The following is a 13,386-nucleotide window of genomic DNA, read 5'->3' as shown; positions in this document are numbered from 1 at the left end:
TAACGGCCGTTGGTGGAAGAAGGTGAGGACCAAAGGGTGGGGGTGTGTGTCTTTTTCAATCAATAACAGCTTTTGTAACGCTGCCGTTGGTGGAAGAAGGTGAGGACCAAAGGGTGGGGGTGTGTGTCTTTTTGTCAATAACAGCTGTAACGGCCGTTGGTGGAAGAAGGTGAGGACCAAAGGGTGGGGGTGTGTGTCTTTTTGTCAATAACAGCTGTAACGGCCATTGGTGGAAGAAGGTGAGGACTGTAACAACCGTTGGTGGAAGAAGGTGAGGACCAAAGGGTGGGGGTGTGTGTCTTTTTGTCAATAACAGCTGTAACGGCCGTTGGTGGAAGAAGGTGAGGACCAAAGGGTGGGGTGTGTGTCTTTTTGTCAATAACAGCTGTCAAAGGGTGGGGGTGTGTGTCTTTTTGTCAATAACAGCTGTAACGGCCGTTGGTGGAAGAAGGTGAGGACCAAAGGGTGGGGGTGTGTGTCTTTTTGTCAATAACAGCTGTAACGGCCGTTGGTGGAAGAAGGTGAGGACCAAAGGGTGGGGGTGTGTGTCTTTTTGTCAATAACAGCTGTAACGGCCGTTGGTGGAAGAAGGTGAAACCAAAGGGCAGCGTGGTACATGTTCGTCATGTTTATTCCAAACTGAAAAATAAAAAGCAATAAAACAAAGAGACAAGCGAAACAGCTCCATCAGGAGCAACACACACTGAACAGAAATTAACTACCCACACCACACAGGTGGGAAAAGGCTACCTAAGTATGGTTCTCAATCAGAGACAACGATAGACAGCTGCCTCTGATTGAGAACCACACCCGGCCAAACAACACAGAAATCCAAAACATAGAAAATGAACATAGAATGCCCACCCTAGTCACACCATGGCCTAACCAAAATAAAGAATAAAAACCTCTCTATGGCCAGGGTGTGACAACAGCTGATGCACGATGTCTAATATTAAAGAAGTCTCGAGAACAGCGGCGTCTGGTAAGACAAGGGGCGGAGGATTATGTATTTTTGCAAATAACAGGTGGTGTTGCACGATATCGAAGGAAGTCTCGAGCTATTGCCCGCCTGAGGTAGAGTACCTTAAAGTAAGCTGTAGACTACACTATCTACCAAGATAGTTCTCATCTATATTATTTATAGCCGTCTATTTACCACCACAGACCGATGCTGGCACTAAGACTGCACTCAACCAACTCTATAAGGCCATAAGCAAACAAGAAAATGCTCACCCAGGAGCGGCGCTCCTAGTGGCAGGGGACATTAATGCAGGCAAACTTAAGTCAGTTTTACCAAATCTTTACCAGCATGTCAAATGTGCAACAAGAGGAAATAATTTCAAGGCCACTTTTACTCCACACACAGAGATGCGTACTAAGCTCTCCCCAGCCCTCCATTTGTCATATATGACCATAAGTCTATCCTCCTGATTCCTGCATACAAGCAAAAACTAAAGCAGGAAGCACCAGTGACTCGCTCAATACGGAAGTATGGTGGTCAGATACGGATGCTACGCTTCAGGACTGTTTTGCTATCAAAAACTGGAACATGTTACAGGATTCATCCAATGACATTGAAAAGTATACCACCTCAGTCATCGGCTTCATCAATAAGTGCATCGACAATGTCGTCCCCACTGTGACCGTACGTACATATCCAAACCAGAAACCATGGATTACAGGCAACATCCGCACCGAGCTAAAGGCTAGAGCTGCTGCTTTCAAGGAGTGGGACACTAATCTGACCGCCTATAAGAAATCTTGCTATGCCCTCAGCCGAACCATCAAACAAGAAAAGATGCTCGTCAGATGTAGCAGGGCTGGAAAACTATTACGGACTACAAAGGGAAAGCCAGACGCGAGCTGCCCAGTGAGCCTACCAGATGAGTTAAATGCATCGTGGAAAGCAGCACTGAAGCATCCACAAGAGCACCAGCTGTTTTGGATGACTGTGATAACGCTCTCGGTAGCCAGTGTGAGCAAGACCTCTAAATATGTTGCTAGTTGTTTAAATAAATGTTTTTGCTAGTTGTTTAACTAAATGTAGTTGCTAGTAGTTTATCAAAATGTGTTGCTAGATTTTGAACAACATTTGTTGCTAGTTGTTGATATATATGTGTTGCTTGAGTGTTGCCTGTATATGGTTCATTACACATGTTTTTGATAAGGTAGGAGGAGTATAGTAGGATAGTGAGTACAGTAGGATATCTCACAAGAGTGGAACAAAGCATGCAGCCCCAGAGTAATAATGTCATTATTGAGGCATGTCACAGGGCTCTGAAGAGGACTACAGCCCCAGAATAATAATGCCATTATAGAGGCATGTCACAGGGCTCTGAAGAGGACTACAGCCCCAGAGTAATAATGTCATTATAGAGGCATGTCACAGGGCTCTGAAGAGGACTACAGCCCCAGAGTAATAATGTCATTATAGAGGCATGTCACAGGGCTCTGAAGGACTACAGGAGTAATAATGTCATTATATAGGCATATCACAGGGCTCTGAGAGGACTCCCCCAGAGTAATAATGTCATTATAGAGGCATATCACAGGGCTTTGGAGAGGACTACAGCCCCAGAGTAATAATGTCATTATAGAGGCATATCACAGGGCTTTGAAGAGGACTACAGCCCCAGAGTAATAATGTCATTATAGAGGCATATCACAGGGCTTTGGAGAGGACTACAGCCCCAGAGTAATAATGTCATTATAGAGGCATGTCACAGGGCTTTGGAGAGGACTACAGCCCCAGAGTAATAATGTCATTATAGAGGCATGAGGACTACAGCCCCAGGGTCTTATGAGATGAGGACTACAGCCCCAGAGTAATAATGTCATTATAGAGCCTTGGTCTCTGATGAGGACTACAGCCCCAGAGTAATAATGTCATTATAGAGCCTTGGTCTCTGATGAGGACTACAGCCCCAGAGTAATAATGTCATTATAGAGCCTTGGTCTCTGATGAGGACTACAGCCCCAGAGTAATAATGTCATTATAGAGGCTCTGATGATACAGCCCCAGAGTAATAATGTCAGGGATTTGGTCATTATAGAGCCTTGGTCTCTGATGAGGACTACAGCCCCAGAGTAATAATGTCAGAGGCCCCAGAGGCATGTACAGGGATTTGGAGAGGACTACAGCCCCAGAGTAATAATGTCATTATAGAGCCTTGGTCTCTGATGAGGACTACAGCCCCAGAGTAATAATGTCATTATAGAGGCATGTCACAGGGCTCTGAAGAGGACTACAGTCCCAGAGTAATAATGTCATTATAGAGGCATATCACAGGGCTTTGGAGAGGACTACAGCCCCAGAGTAATAATGTCATTATAGAGGCATATCACAGGGATTTGGAGAGGACTACAGCCCCAGAGTAATACAACTAATAATTACAATTTTAAAAGTATAATTAATAATGTCAACAGCACACATACATTAACGAATATACCTGTCACATTCTGACCATAGTTCTTGTGTGTTTTCCTTGTTTTAGTGTTGGTCAGGACGTGAGCTGGATGGGCATTCTATGTTGTGTGTCTAGTTTGTCCGTTTCTATGTATGGCCTGATATGGTTCTCAATCAGACGCAGGTGTTAGTCATTGTCCCTGATTGGGAACCATATTTAGGTAGCCTGTTTTGTGTTGGGATTTGTGGGTGGTTGTTTCCTGTCTTTGTGTTTTCTGCACCAGATAGGACTGTTTCGGTTTTGCCACGTTTATTGTTTTGTGTTTTGTTCATGTTTAGTTTCTCTTATTAAAAAACCATGGACACTTACCACGCAGAGCATTGGTCCTCTGATCCGTCTCGCCTCTCCTCTTCAGACGAAGAGGACGAGGAAAACCCATACAATACCCACCTCCTCATTTGATATTTATATTTACATGTACAAGAGAATTCAATAAAGTAATACTAAAAGGAGGTACTGTACTCTAATTCATATTTCATTACAATCTGTTGATGTTTTAGTGAGACTCAACAGTCTTCTGTAATCTATCATGTCCCAACAGGTTCTTCATGTCGATTGTATTTTTATTGACTGTAAGTTTATTTTCAGGAACTGAAAGAGAGACATGAAAAAACAGGTCAAAATAGACTTTCACAAGCTGTTTAACATCCTGTGTGACTGTGCTGTACAAACAGGATGCTGCTCCTCGGACACATTCAGACATCAACTGTGTTGCAGCTCTGCATTCATTTCTTCATCGTCTGTGGGTCATTTTATTGTTTCTTTACTTTTGGAACCAAACTAACCATTAAATATTTACTCCTGTTACCTTGAGATACAATTCAACTGCAGGGTGAAAGGGAGGAACATTGGAACAACCAAAAGGTATGAACTGCTGTTAGTTACCAAGGAGGAACCCATCTGACAAACAACCAGAAGACGAGAGACTCCATACTGTTTACAGCGTTCATAAGGGTTTTACTGTATCAAACCAACGTTCTACAGATATCCACCGGAACCAAACTATTCTGACAATTATCTCAGTAGATTTGACTGACGTTGGAAGAGATGAGATCTATGTTTTCCCACCCTGCCGTCCTGTTCCTGTGGATTCAGAGTTCTAGTGGATGGATGCATCCTAAATGCCAGATTTATGACAGTAGTGAAGACTTGGAACACTTTCCCACCTGGACCTGCAGCCACATACCTCATCATGCAGAACGTTACACTGCTGCCTGTCAAGATGTCACAGCCATCGAGGAGGATCTACTTGGACTTCCCCCTAATATCAATACCCTCTGCATATCTATGACACATGGTGAAAATAGATCCATGTCTCTGGGCTTTTTCTCTCAGTTTCAGGATCTGGAGTACCTGTACATTAAGGGCTGTTTTACTCAAATCCTTCCAACTGCAAATAGTCACCTTCCAAATCTGCAACATATGTACTTAGGTAAATGGGAAATGGACTCAGATTGCTGTGGTTGTCATATTGGGCCCCATACATTCAGAGATCTCGTGAAGCTGAGTCATTTGACTCTTTGGAGTTATAGACTGTCAGCAATGTCCCCAGATGTTTTCCATGGCATTCCTCTGTTACAAAGTCTCATCATTAGGGAACCCTGTTTAGAAGATTTGTCAGAGATAGCATGCAGAATTATGAATATTAAGTCACTTGTTAGGTTATATGTAGACGCAACAAACATACGATCGTTAAACATTTCAAACTGCTCCGTCTTAAACACCAACGAAAGCATGACACCTGTTTTTACCAATCTAGCGTTCTCTGACTTCTCAGTTGGTGAAATAACACATATAGAGGAAGGTTCACTGGCTTGGCTCCAGAACCTCACAATGTTAACAGGGGCTTTCAGCCAGGAAGTCCTACTGGACCTTCCCCTGTCTGGGATAAAACAAATCCAGGTCTTCAGTTGCTCTGGGATCAATGTCATTGATATTGAAAGTATCTGTAATGTAGTGTTTTTGCTTTCAATCAAGAAAATATTTGTAAACAATTTCAATACAAGCAGCCTCTCTATGTCCAGTGTTGAATTGTGCACTGGGCTAGAATATATGTATTTAAGTGTACCTTTGTCTTTCCATCCTACTACCCATTTGGAATGGAATTTTATTTCCAGTCTCAAAAACCTTAATCAATTAAAAATAGACGGCCTGGAAGATAACAGACTTGATATTTGCTCCTTCCAAAAACAACCAATAACATGGTTAACAAATCTCACTTTAGGGTTGAAAAATCAAATGCTTTTTGCTAAACAATTTAGCTGTCTTGTTAAGCTGCTGTATCTGGATATAAAACATAATTTAATTTCAAACATTGAAGACTTTGCTTTCCTGGGATTGACAAATCTGGAGTCCTTGGACATTACAAGAAATAAGATAACACAGATAAATGCAAACACATTTTATGGTTTACATAGTTTGACATGGTTAGACCTCAGGAACAATCCACTTATTCACAACATTGAGGCGATGTCTTTCACACACCTCATGTCTCTTAGACAAGTGTTTCTCGGGCAAGTGAACAATCCCCTAACAGAACCTGTGATCAAGCTGAATCTGACACTTATATTTGGTGGAATTCTGAGTCAGCTGACTCATCTGTACATTAGTTCAGCTATGAGGCCAATGCAGTTGACTATTGGCAGTAACATCACATCTAAACAGAACCTGAGTCTCCAGCTCAAAGGCCAGACGGTGTCATTTCAGGACTGTGACAGACCTTTCTTTCAGTCTGTAACCCATCTTCATGCTGATGCTGAAGAATTCCTTTGTGGATCTGAATTCATGGGAAAGTACTTCAAGTCTGTGGAGACATTTGACTACAGATCGAAGCTTTCAGCTAAAAGGGTTGATTTATCATCAATTAATCAGCTGATTCACCTGAGGAAACTGACTCTACGAGAGGTGGATCTTTTAATACAGCGTTCTGCCGACATCATTTTTCACAACTTGACTAAACTGGAGGATCTGGAAATTTACCACTGCAGGATTTATTCTTTAGAGGGGAGTTTAACTAAAGACTTGAAATCTTTGAAAACGTTGTATTTGCTTATAGAGAACATTTATAATGTATTCTACAGCTTTACTGAACCTCTCTCTAGGCTTAAGCATTTGACATTTGATAATTTACAGATGTTTTGCAGTTGTGACAATGCTTGGCTCATTACATGGGCAAAGGGGTGCAGGCAGGTTGAAGTGATCATGCTTACTCCGTATACTAGTCCCGGTATGTATGCTTTGGAGGACTTGATATGCTTGTCGGACAATGGAATAGACACACCTAATTTTGTCAAGTACACAGAAGCCAACTGCACAACAGAGGCTGGCTTTGTGCTCTTTGTTGCGACTGGCCTGGGAGTCCTGTTCTTCATGCTGGTGGTGTTGGTCCATAATCTGGCCGGCCCCTACCTCCTCCCCCTCTACCACATCACCCTTGGCTGGCTGTTAGAAGCCATGCGATCCAACACCAGGGGGCGCTACCACTACGATGCGTTTGTCTCCTATAGCGGGAAGGACGAGCGCTGGGTGGTGGAGGAGCTGCTACCTAATCTGGAGCAGAGGGGTCCTCCTTTCCTGCGCCTCTGTCTGCACAGCAGGGACTTCCAGCTGGGGAAGGACATTGTGGAGAACATCACAGAAAGCCTCTACCGGAGCCGCCACACCCTCTGCCTAGTCAGCCGCCACTACCTGCGCAGTAACTGGTGCTCTCTGGAGATGAAGCTGGCCACCTACAGGCTGCAGGTGGAGCAAAGGGACATCCTCCTCCTGGTCTTCCTGGAGAAGATCCCCCCTCGCCGGCTGTCTGCCCACCACAGGCTGGCTCGCCTGCTGAAAACCAGGACTTATCTGGACTGGCCCCAGGACCCCCATCAGCACCAGGCATTCTGGGACAGACTGTGGGCTAAACTGAAACCTCAGACTGAGCATGACATCAGAGGTTGATGTAGAACCTTGAGACTGAAATGTGACATCAGAGGTTGATGTTGAACCTTGTGGACTGAAATGTGACATCAGAGGTTGATGTAGAACCTTGTGGACTGAAATGTGACATCAGAGGTTGATGTAGAACCTTGTGGACTGAAATGTGACATCAGATGTTGATGTAGAACCTTGTGGACTGAAATGTGACATCAGAGGTTGATGTAGAACCTTGTGGACTGAAAAGTGACATCAGAGGTTGATGTAGAACCTTGTGGACTGAAAAAACATCAGAGGTTGATGTAGAACCTTGTGGACTGAAATGTGACATCAGATGTTGATGTAGAACCTTGTGGACTGAAATGTGACATCAGAGGTTGATGTAGAACCTTGTGGACTGAAAAGTGACATCAGAGGTTGATGTAGAACCTTGTGGACTGAAAAGTGACATCAGAGGTTGATGTAGAACCTTGTGGACTGAAGCATGAGATCAGAGGTTGATGTAGAACCTTGTGGACTGAAAAGTGACATCAGAGGTTGATGTAGAACCTTGTGGACTGAAGCATGAGATCAGAGGTTGATGTAGAACCTTGTGGACTGAAATGTGACATCAGATGTTGATGTAGAACCTTGTGGACTGAAATGTGACATCAGAGGTTGATGTAGAACCTTGTGGACTGAAATGTGACATCAGAGGTTGATGTAGAAACTTGGGTATAGAAATTTGATTTCAGAGGTTGATGTAGAACCTTGTGGACTGAAATGTGACATCAGAGGTTGATGTAGAACCTTGTGGACTGAAAAGTGACATCAGAGGTTGATGTAGAACCTTGTGGACTGAAAAGTGACATCAGAGGTTGATGTAGAACCTTGTGGACTGAAATGTGACATCAGATGTTGATGTAGAACCTTGTGGACTGAAATGTGACATCAGAGGTTGATGTAGAACCTTGTGGACTGAAGAGTGACATCAGAGGTTGATGTAGAACCTTGTGGACTGAAAAGTGACATCAGAGGTTGATGTAGAACCTTGTGGACTGAAGCATGAGATCAGAGGTTGATGTAGAACCTTGTGGACTGAAAAGTGACATCAGAGGTTGATGTAGAACCTTGTGGACTGAAGCATGAGATCAGAGGTTGATGTAGAACCTTGTGGACTGAAATGTGACATCAGATGTTGATGTAGAACCTTGTGGACTGAAATGTGACATCAGAGGTTGATGTAGAACCTTGTGGACTGAAATGTGACATCAGAGGTTGATGTAGAACCTTGGGTATAGAAATTTGATTTCAGAGGTTGATGTAGAACCTTGTGGACTGAAATGTGACATCATAAGTTGATGTAGAACCTTGTGGACTGAAATGTGACATCAGAGGTTGATGTAGAACCTTGTGGACTGAAATGTGATATCAGAGGTTGATGTAGAACCTTGTGTTATTGCAGATGCAATGTTGACATATGTTGAGCTGTTGAATTTGTTGTTAAAAGTCCTCCGTACAAAATGTCTACCGCTGTTTGAAATTTGTTTTGTCAATTCCTTTTAAATGCTCTGTCTGGAGTGTACTTGTTGTGATTCATCTGAAATTACTTTTAATAGCCTTATTTAAATTGCTCATAAAAAAGCCTAAACATTTTTTAAATTCCCAAAATGTTGTCAGATCCTATTTGTATTTTTAAACACCTAATTGCTAACACATATCTTTGTTTGTATATTTGTTGCTAAGAGGAACTGAAAAAGGGTGTGACTACTGTGTACTGCAGTGAATGACAAAACATACATGTCTTATGACCATAAAGCAGTTATTAATGACAAAACATGAATGACCAATGACCATGAAGCAGTTATTTTGACTATTAAATGCTCATGAATGACCAATGACCATGAAGCAGTTATTAATGACTATACATGAAATGACCAATGACTCATAAATGAAGCAGTTATTAATGACTATACAAGAGTGACCAATGACCATGAAGCAGTTATTAAGGACTATACATGAATGACCAATGACCATGAAGCAGTCATTAATGACTATACATGAATGACCAATGACCATGAAGCAGTTATTAATGACTATACATGAATGACCAATGACCATGAAGCAGTTATTAATGACTATACATGAATGACCAATGACCATGAAGCAGAATGACCAATGACCATGAAGCAGTTATTAATGACTATACATGAATGACCAATGACCATGAAGCAGTTATTAATGACTATACATGAATGACCAATGACCATGAAGCAGTTATTAATGACTATACATGAATGACCAATGACCATGAAGCAGTTATTAATGACTATACATGAATGACCAATGACCAGTTATTAATGACTATACATGAATGACCATGAAGCAGTTATTAAGGACTATACATGAATGACCATGAAGCAGTTATTAATGACTATACATGAATGACCATGAAGCAGTTATTAATGACTATACATGAATGACCAATGACCATGAAGCAGTTATTAATGACTATACATGAATGACCACGATGCAGATATTTTATTTGAACATCGATCGAAGAGATTTGTACAGAAATGTTGTTGCTAGTTGTTTAACTAAATGTTGTTGCTGCAAGTGTTTTAACTATATGTGTTTGCTATTTGTTTACCAAAATGTAGTTGCTAGTTGTTTAGCTAAATGTAGTTGCTAGTTGTTGAACTAAATCTAGTTGCTAGTTGTTTAACTAAATGTGTTGTTAGTTGTTTAACCAAAATGCAATAGCTAGATGTTTAACTCAATGTGTTGCTAGTTTTTTAACTAAATCTAATTGCGAGTTGTTTAGCTAAATCATGTTGCTATTTGTTTAAATAAATATGTTGCTATTTGTTCAACTAATTGTAGTTGCTAGTTGTTTAACTAAAGGTAGCTAGTTGTTTAATATTTTGAAGATGCTAGTTGTTTAACTAAATGTAGTTGCTAGTTGTTTAACTCAATGTAGTTGCTAGGTGTTTAACTAAATGTAGTTGCTAGTTGTTTAACTAAATGCAGTTGCTAGTTGTTTAACTAAATGCAGTTGCTTGTTGTTTAACTAAATGTAGTTGTTCTAGTTATTTAACTAAATGTAGTTGTGAGTTGTTTAACTAAATGTAGTTGCTAGTTGTTTAACTAAAATGCAGTAGCTAGTTGTTTAACTAAATGTAGTTGCTAGTTGTTTAACTAAAATGCAGTAGCTAGTTGTTTAACTAAATACAGTAGCTAGTTGTTTAACTAAATGCAGTAGCTAGTTGTTTAACTAAATGTAGTTGCTAGTTGTTTAACTAAATGTAGTTGCTAGTTGTTGTAACGGCATTCTTCGTTTGTAGAAAGAGAGTCGGACCGAAATGCAGCGTGGTGGTTACTCATGTCTTTAATAAATGAAGAGTGATACATGAAATAACTTAATACAAAAGCAAAACAATAAACGGAACGTGAAAACCTAATTACAGCCTATCTGGTGAAACTACACAGAGACAGGAACTACCTAAATACGGTTCCCAATCAGAGACAACGAGAATCACCTGACTCTGATTGAGAACCGCCTCAGGCAGCCAACCTATGCTACACCCCTACTCAGCCGCAATCCCAATACCTACAAAACCCCCAATACGAAACACAACATTAAACCCATGTCACACCCTGGCCTGACCAAATATATAACGAAAACACAAAACACTATGACCAAGGCGTGACAGAACCACCCCCCCCCCCCTAAGGTGCGGACTCCCGGACGCACCTCAAAACCATAGGGAGGGTCCGGGTGGGCGTCTGTCCATGGTGGTGGTTCCGGCTCGGGACGTGGACCCCACTCCATTAAAGTCATAGTTCCTCCCCTTCGCGTCCTGGGATAATCCACCCTCGCCGCCGACCATGGCCTAATAGCCCTCACCCAGAACCCCACTGAACTGAGGAGCAGCTTGTGACTGAGCGGCAGCTCGGGACTGAAGGACAGCTCGGGACTGAGGGGCAGCTCGGGACTGTCGGGCAACTCGGGACTGAGGCAGCTCAGGACTGAGGGGAAGCTCGGGACTGAGGGGCAGCTCGGGACTGAGGGGCAGCTCGGGACTGAGGGGCAGCCCGGAACTGAGGGGCAGCCCAGTACTGAGAGAAAGCCCAGTACTGAGAGAAAGCCCAGTACTGAGAGGAAGCCCAGTACTGAGATGAAGCTCAGGCAGGTAGTAGGCTCCGGTAGATCCTGGCTGGCTGGCGGATCTGGAAGATTCTCGTTGACTAGAAGATCTGGAAGAGACTGGTTGACTGGCAGATCTGGAAGAGACTGGTTGACTGGCAGATCTGGAAGAATCTGGTTGACTGGCAGATCTAGAAGATCATGGCTGACTGGCGGATCTAGCTGCTCTATGCAGACTGACAGCTCTGGCTGCTCTATGCAGACTGACAGCTCCTTGCAGACTGGCAGCTCTGGCTGCTTCTTACAGACTGACAGCTCTGGCTGCTTCATACAGACTGACAGCTCTGACTGCTCCATGCAGGCTGACAGCTCTGACTGCTCCATGCAGGCTGACAGCTCAGGCTGCTTTATGCAGACTGACAGCTCTGACTGCTCCATGCAGGCTGGCAGCTCCTTGCAGACTGACAGCTCCTTGCAGACTGGCAGCTCTTTGCAGACTGACAGCTCAGGCTGCTCCGAACAGGCAGGAGGCTCCGGCAGCGCTGTAGAGGAGGAAGGCTCTGATAGCGCTGAACAGACAGGAGACTCCAGCAGCGCTGTAGAGGAGGAAGGCTCTGATAGCGCTGAACAGACAGGAGACTCCAGCAGCGCTGTAGAGGAGGAAGGCTCTGATAGCGCTGAACAGACAGGAGACTCCAGCAGCGCTGTAGAGGAGGAAGGCTCTGATAGCGCTGAACAGGCGGGAGACTCCGACAGAACAGGAGAGGCGAGGCGCACTGTAGGCCTGATGCGTGGTGCTGGTACTGGTGATACTGGAGCGAGGACACGCACAGGAAGCCTGGTGTGGGGAGCTGCTACCGGAGGACTGGTGTGTGGAGGTGGCTCTGGATAGACCGGACCGTGCAGGCGCACTGGAGCTCTTGAGCACCGAGCCTGCCCAAGCTTACCTGGCTCGATGCCCACTCTAGCCCGGCCAATACGAAGGACTGGTATGAACCGCACCGGGCTCTGCACCCGCACTGGAAACACTGTGCGCTCCATAGCATAACACGGTGCCTGCCCGGTCTCTCTAGCCCCCCGGTAAGCACAGGGAATTTGCGCAGGTCTCCTACCTGGCGTAGCCATACTCCCTGTAAGCCCCCCCCAAAAAAATGTAGGGCTGCTTTTCGGGCTTTCATCCGCGTCCCCGTGCTGCCTCGTCATACCAGCGCCTCTCTGCTTTAGCTGCCTCTAGTTCTTCCTTGGGACGGCGATATTCTCCAGGCTGAGCCCAGGGTCCTTTTCCATCTAATATCTCCTCCCAAGTCCAGAAGTCCTTAGATCGCTGCTCCTCACGATTAACAGGGAGTTGGCTCAGGTCTGACTCCTGACTCTGCCACTCTCTCCCTGAGCTCTCCCCCAATACATTTTTGGGGGTGACATTCGGGTTTCTTTCTGCGCCGCCGTGTCTTTCTCTTCGACTCCATTCTCCTATAGCCCTCTTCGCACTGCTCCAGTGAATCCCAGGTGGGCTCCGGCACTCTCTCTGGGTCGACCGCCCACCTGTCTATTTCTTCCCACGTAGTATACTCCATACCTCTGCTGTCCATAACATCTTCCCATGTCCATTCTCAGAATAATTCATCCTCCTTTCGCTGCTCATGCTGTCGCTGCCTCTTACCACGCCACTCGGTCCGTGTGTGGTGGGTGATTCTGTAACGGCGTTCTTCGTTTGTAGAAAGAGAGTCGGACCGAAATGCAGAGTGGTGGTTACTCATGTCTTTAATAAATGAAGAGCGATACATTAAATAACTTAATACAAAAGCAAAACAACAAGCGGAACGTGAAAACCTAATACAGCCTATCTGGTGAAACTACACAGAGACTGGAACAATC

The 13,386-nt window shown here is 44.0% G+C and overlaps 1 protein-coding gene across 5 annotated transcripts; it reads left to right on the top strand.

Annotated features, from left to right (window-relative positions):
* The first annotated feature begins 4,128 nt into the window (after positions 1–4,128).
* On the top strand, positions 4,129–9,225 carry LOC124018227 (toll-like receptor 13). 5 transcript variants are annotated; one of them, XM_046333486.1, is made up of 4 exons: positions 4,129–7,563; positions 7,882–8,081; positions 8,122–8,281; positions 8,442–9,225. In XM_046333486.1, the coding sequence occupies exon 1, from the start codon at positions 4,515–4,517 to the stop codon at positions 7,407–7,409; it is 2,895 nt and encodes a 964-aa protein (XP_046189442.1). In that variant the 5' UTR covers positions 4,129–4,514; the 3' UTR covers positions 7,410–7,563; positions 7,882–8,081; positions 8,122–8,281; positions 8,442–9,225. The 5 variants fall into 5 exon arrangements, 3 of the variants coding, with proteins under 3 accessions (XP_046189442.1, XP_046189441.1, XP_046189443.1); XM_046333485.1 differs by having other exon boundaries at positions 7,882–8,281; XM_046333487.1 differs by lacking the exon at positions 8,442–9,225 and having other exon boundaries at positions 8,162–8,201.
* The last annotated feature ends 4,161 nt before the right edge of the window (positions 9,226–13,386 follow it).

This window comes from Oncorhynchus gorbuscha, unplaced genomic scaffold, assembly GCF_021184085.1.
Source record: "Oncorhynchus gorbuscha isolate QuinsamMale2020 ecotype Even-year unplaced genomic scaffold, OgorEven_v1.0 Un_scaffold_437, whole genome shotgun sequence".
NCBI lineage: Eukaryota > Metazoa > Chordata > Actinopteri > Salmoniformes > Salmonidae > Oncorhynchus > Oncorhynchus gorbuscha.
This window is presented reverse-complemented; position numbering and strand designations above follow the sequence as displayed.

Bases quoted from the DNA above. Each gene is read 5' to 3' on its own strand.
- LOC124018227 (XM_046333486.1), top strand. From the start codon at position 4,515: ATGAGATCTATGTTTTCCCACCCTGCCGTCCTGTTCCTGTGGATTCAG.